At 36.2% G+C, this 6,527-nt stretch overlaps 1 protein-coding gene across 1 annotated transcript; it reads right to left on the bottom strand.

Annotated features, from left to right (window-relative positions):
- Nucleotides 1-2,112: 2,112 nt before the first annotated feature.
- On the bottom strand, nucleotides 2,113-6,257 carry LOC122029366. The gene is made up of 5 exons (XM_042588315.1): nucleotides 5,728-6,257; nucleotides 5,495-5,598; nucleotides 4,877-5,053; nucleotides 2,882-4,653; nucleotides 2,113-2,545 (listed from the first exon to the last, which is right to left on the bottom strand). Exons 1-5 carry the CDS (start codon nucleotides 5,895-5,897, stop codon nucleotides 2,396-2,398), a joined length of 2,373 nt encoding a protein of 790 aa, XP_042444249.1. The 5' UTR covers nucleotides 5,898-6,257; the 3' UTR covers nucleotides 2,113-2,395.
- Between the last annotated feature and the right edge of the window lie 270 nt (nucleotides 6,258-6,527).

Raw genomic sequence — 6,527 nt, forward strand, 5'->3', positions numbered from 1 at the left:
TTTCCCACTAAATGTCATACTAAGTTGCATTCATGAGGAGATGAACCATTTCAAGTCATTGCTTGAATCAATGATAATGTCTACAAGCTTGGCTTACTAGATGAGTATAACACGAGTACTACATTTAATATTTTTTATCTTTCTCCCTTTGATGTAGGTGATCAAGATTCGAGGATGAATCCTTTTGAGGAGTAGGGGAATAATTCAAAGAACGAAAACAAGTTACCCAATAGCCTAACGATATAGATCAAGCTAAGGCTATGGAAGAAAAGGAGCAACTCACTCTGAATATTAACGATGATCCATTATACATCAATCGAGACTTAATTACAAGGGCTAGGGCTAAAAAGATGAAGGAAATACTTAATGTGGTAATTGAAAATGTGAAGACCAAAACTACAATTGAAGAAGGTTTGACCAAGAGCAAATCATTCGACTTAGTCAACCTAATTCAAGTTTTAGATGAGCTTAATTAGTCACTTAAGTCGCATATCTATGTAGTAAGGATATGTTTTCTACCTTTATTTTGGTTATAATGGTGCTATAAGCTCAAAATAGTTAAGTAGTTTACATAGGTATTTACTAAATAAGTTTTTTTTTTTTTTTGGCCTTTTAAAGTATTTAAGTCACCCTATAGCTATAAATAAAGGGGTGATGACCACATATGTCTTTTGGCTTGTTTCAATCTAAAGCATAATAAGACTCTCACTCGTTAGTTTTTCATTAAACTAGAACGTATCAAAACATCCCCTTGTGACATTCAAGGACTTATCAATCTCAATCCCAAGATTGTGACGTCTTCCATCTCTTATACAAAGGTTCATGATTTCTTAAACATTGGGTCAAAATTCCTTTCATCTATCTTATTGATTTAGGATTTCCTTGTTTCTTCAATTCATTGTGAGTTAATGAGACTTTCTTTAGGTTCACATCCACTATTTTATGATAATCAATAATTTTCTTAAATAAAAAAAAATAAGTTACTAAAATAATAATAATAATAATCAATTTGATCTTAGATCTGTTTATGTCAAATGATGGCATAAGCTTGAATTCAAGCTTGTCTAAAATTCCAAATACTTAAGCATGCATTAACTTAAATAAACAGAAATGATGATTCATATGAAATTGAAAAGGTGGGGCAACTCTCAAACACATACAAGAGGTTACATACACACAAAATAAGCCCGCAGATGTCGCGTAGGGTGTGGGACTCAACACTGCTCGTATAGGCCTCCTATTGACTAAACACTCGGGTCATTTGTGGACTTTGACACATTGATCAAAGAAGGGCTTACTTGTGTTAGCATTGACTTTTAGTCAACATACTTTGATCATCATAGATCGGTACCAAGATTTGGTCCTAGGAAAGCAGACATAACTTTAGTAGTCGACAGAGTAACAATGAAAATAATCTTATTTTGAAGAACAATTATTGATAAATTGTGAGGACTAATCATGCCCAGCCACTGACAAAACAATGAGCTCATCACATGGAGAAGCCCCTACACCAAATATGACAATGTCACTCAAGTCAGGACTCGAGTAGTTAACATATGTGCGTATCTCTAATATGAATGTCGTAAAATAACACACTTGACCAATAGGCATCATGAATGTTGAATCAGGGTGCGAGTGACCTACACTTGTATGGACATGTTGCACCCTAACTCTACAGATGTATTTATATCAGGCAATTTCAGCAGAAACATTCTACTTTGGTTTGGTTGAGTTGTTCTCATACGGGTAATTATTCATGGAGCTCTTCTACCCACTGTTATCAAAAACACCACCTGTTTCTGGTGTTTCAACATCCTTTAAGATTACAAGGCATTATATGAACAAAAATGAGTTGCAAGTCCAGAGATACTTTGTAGCCAAAGATAAATTCTAATAAAATCTAACAAAAATTTACAATGCAGATAGCTTAAGATATATAACATGGTCAGATATAATTCGATGATGATTGCTAAACTTTGTAAACTTCTGTAACTGGCACACAATCATAAGTTCAAATTAAATTTTGTAAGTTACTATTTCACAGCCATTTCTATAGGAAAAGAGAAATAATTAGAATTTGGATTCCTAATTATTACTATGACAAAGTGAAAGTAAATAAACACCTGGGAAAATAAATCACAAGGAATATACTGCCCAGGAAGTATTATTAATTCAAATCCCAAGCCTGACAGAGAAACAATCAACAGATACTGGATAGCTCCCAGTTACCTTTTAAAGTAAAAGAACTAGAGGATGGTTCATCTAAAACTTCTTGTTCTTGTCTAAGTTTGCTGATGTTTACTTCCACGAAGTGGAATGGCCAAAAGGAGGCTTTGCTATCAAATCCCTAAAAAGAATGTACCTACTAATGTATAAATGTTCTATTCATTTCATCTTACATCTCTTGTAGCAAGTTACTAATCTTTCGGAGTTCCTTTAGAGCTGATACAGCTGTAGTCTGGCCTTTACTGCCAAGAATGTTGCTTGACAAGTTCTCGAATGTGTCAAATTTAACCTTTTCTTGTTGGAAGACTGACTCGATCACCTATAAGGGAAGGGAAGGAAAAAGGAAAGATTATAATAACAGTAAAATACTCATAAAAACAAAGATTGTAAAAAATCTAAAATAAGAAATTTTTTGGTATTTCAATGCCTTCAGTAAGCTGGGATCCTACTGTAATCTTGTAACTCTTCATTTTCAATAGTAATTAGTTTCAAAACTAATCTGGAAAACATGTTTTTAGTAATATCCTTAACTTGCCTGGTGCATAAAAAGATCTTTAGAATAATTTTAAAGATCGAAAGATTATGTTTGATATTACAACTAAACTGATTGAAGACTATTTTTCTTTCTTCAATATGACCCCAAAACATTTGTTACCTGAATATTGTCGAGCATAGACTGTCCGAGATTTTTTAAAGCATCCATCACTTTTGTGTCTCTTTCAATCCTCTTGTTAATTCCAAAGTAGTCGGTCTCATCAGTAATTTCATTATCAAGGTTATTCTGTTTGACATCTCCCATGGTACAGGGTGGATGTGACCCTTGATTTTCTTTATCAGAGACTCTGCTGAACGTCCATAACCATTGTAATTTACCTGCAAGTGGTCTCCAGGCATTTGGAGCTGCAAGTGATTTCTCTTCTGTTGAACCATCAACAGCAGAAGTGGTTTCAGCCTTTTGAGTGAACTGACTTTTGATGTTTTGACCACTGTGCTCCTCCAAATTGATTGTATCTTCATTGTCACCATCAATTAACAAGCTTGTAGTTGAATTGCTTTTCTCCAATTCATTTTCATGATCAAGAGGATATGTGGATATTGGTAACACTGAAGTGTCATCATCACTCAGAATATTTTCATCAGCAGAACAATTATAGGTACTCTCATCTTCCAGTTCCACGGGAGAATCGTTTGTAGCATTCACATTTAGGATCATAGGCGACTCATCAACCTGATATGAACCTTGTACAGTTTCAATACCAGCAGATGTTTCATTAAAAATCAGTCGACTAACTGGAGATTGAGCACGATCAATTTCTGGTTTAAGTGGCTCTGATTTTGTCCTAGATAAACTTAATTTCTCAGTCAATATCTTCGTCATTACGCTTGAACTAGAATCACAATTTTGCATCTTGGGTTCTTCATCCTTATGCAGCACTAGCCATTTCTTTTCCCAATAACTATCAGGTACTACATTTGGCAAAGTCATAGGCAAAGCTGAACCAGATGGAAGACTGAACCTTCTGACAGCAAGGTTATTCTTTTTTAAACCTCTTTCAGATAGAGAGGAAAATATATTTGATTCAAGAGGAAGAGCCAGCAAGGATTTAGCTTTTTCGATGAGTTTCCTCATATCTGGATTTTGCGGAAAAGACAGTAATCTTTGTAGACAGGTGGTCGCAGTTTCAGTAGCTAAAAGGGAAGATCTTAAATAGAGAAGCATTGAGACTGCCAAAGCTGTAATAAGCGCTCCTCTAGGGGAACATAAAACCTTGAAGTTGTATTCCGCATCATCACCTATGAATCTACTATTTGAAAAAGAAAATACTTCATCCCAGATTATCAAGAGGTCATCAAGGCAAAACTCCCGGCCAAATAGAACCCGCAACCATCGGAGGGCAAAGTACTGAGGTTCAACCCCAAGCTCAACAAGGTGGCTATGAAGAGAAGAATCCACAATGGATAGCAAATGATATAATGCTGATGAGGCTTCAACTACAGGAGGCATGTTTGTGCTAGATCCAACAACTGGAGAGTAGAAACTTGCCAACCCAACCACACCTAGAGCTCCATCCATTAGGTTCTCGAACATGCAATAAGCATCATGTTCCATGAAGCGTTTTGATACAATAACACCCAACTCACCTTCTGCTCCATAAGGATCACATAACAGAAGTACATCTCTTGTTTCTGGATCAAGCTCATTGGTGACATGGTCATTGCTCATCCCATCAAGACCATTAGTTGCTTCAATCCCAGATTCCCAATTTCTGACATTTCTAGCTCCATAATCAAAGAGATCATTTTTAGAGAAAGAGATTCTATCAAATTCTTCATTGAGGCAATCTTTATGGAGCTTTTGCAGTTGAAAGAGGCAATTGATATCAACATGAAGCACATATAATAGAGGAGCCAACAGTTCATGCATTCCTGGAACATAATGATGGTGTCAATGCCTTGATAAGAAAGCAAGGAAAAGAGTTTTTTTCATTCCAAATCCATATAAAAAAGAAAAAAGAGTTCCACTGGGAGTAGACCATCATGTTTTTGCTTAAATCAATCCCTTGACAATATGGTCAGCACAGTCATGAAGCAGTGATTAGTTAAAGATTTTCAATATTAGTTATAAATTTCATAAAGTAAGCAAGCTTGCCTTGTTGATAGCCATACTCTGGATGCTGGAGACACCATAATAACAATATTCTTCTTAGCATGGCCTGGAACAATGGTGTGTGAAAGTAGTCATCAAGTTCAGGATACAATCTAGACAAATCTTGTTCTACGGTTTTCTCTAACTCGGCATTTTTGAAGAAGCGACCCCAAATACTCTCTGCAGACACAATCGGCCATAAGTATTACTTCTAATTGTTTTGCAGCAACAAGGTTGACGAGATGATTGCATGAGAATTTCAACAAATGAGTTACACTTGTCTGAGCATATTGAAAATTTTCATGATTTCATATTTACTGAATAATTTTTATTAAGAAATTCATTTGATAGTCCAGTTTACATACTTAACAAGATAGCAAATGCTTCACGTCGTCATGAGTCAATTTAGTGGGTCTTTCTGTTGCTAATTTACCTAAGGCACTAGAGAAGCTAGTGGAACATGTAAAGATAACAAAATATCAGAGAACAAGTTGGAAATTCTAATTTCAGTTACACGATTAACGTGTATTAACAGGGAACAACCAACTCGACTCTGCCAATTAAGATTTGTAGACACATGAAAGAAGATCCCAGAAAGCACAGATTAAAAGTTGACTATACCTGGATTCTGTGATAAAGGATTATCAATAGTAAGATCACGGGATGCATCCCCCTCTTTGGGAGGATGATGATCAAGAAGCAGTCGACGCCTTAGAGTTGCATACCTGAGGATAAAGAAAAAAAACACGAGAAAAATAGAAAGGAGAGATCGATAAGAAAGGGAAGGAAATCACAACTAACTTTCATAGAAAAACAAGCAAGAAAATCGCAATTTTTTCTATACACCATCTCACCTCCTGCGGGTATCAGCAGTGACGCGTCGGAGATCATCGATCGAGGCCGTCGGCGAGGTGGGCAGCACCCCAAGATGGATCCGCCACCGGAAACCGCGCAGACTAGAGAAGCTTCTCCGCGGCGTCGAGGAGGCCTCGGAAGACGGGGCACCAGCAGGAGTCGAGCTCATCGCCAAAAGGCGATGCCTTTTCCTTTTCGGCGCAGAGAAGTTTACCTCCCTAGCGGGAAAACTAGCAGTAAGTAAAAAGAAAAATCTCTGAACGTTTAGGATGAGCAAAGGTGAGAGATTTTTGCGCGAAATCCCTCAGAATAAGAATCTCCTAGCGGGAATGCATCAGAGAAGGGGGAGGAGGGTTTTAGAGGTTAGCAATGGAGGAGCTGCCGCCGCCATGGATGCGGAAGAAGATAAGCATGGAGAAGCTTCCGCTGCTTTTCCAATTATTTTGAATGGTCAAATCGACAAGGAAAGAAGAAGAAGAAGAGGAGGAGGAGGAAGAAGAATCATCGTGGAAATAATAGAGCATCGGTTACTTGCGGTGAGTGGTTCATGTTGTGAAAAATTACTATTTTCTTATTTATTTATCGGCAAAGGTTATATTACTTTCTACTGTTTATTTTTTAAATTTTTAAATTTGAGAAGATATTTAATATTATTTTTATTTCTTACCAATAATAAAAATTATATTGGGGAAAAATTAGAATAAAATTTCTTTATTTCGAAAATATTAAACTCTCGCCTATTTTATTTAAAAATATCCTTATTCCAACTCCTAAATATACTATAATATAAAATAAATTA

Source organism: Zingiber officinale, chromosome 10B (assembly GCF_018446385.1).
Source record: "Zingiber officinale cultivar Zhangliang chromosome 10B, Zo_v1.1, whole genome shotgun sequence".
Taxonomy (NCBI): domain Eukaryota; kingdom Viridiplantae; phylum Streptophyta; class Magnoliopsida; order Zingiberales; family Zingiberaceae; genus Zingiber; species Zingiber officinale.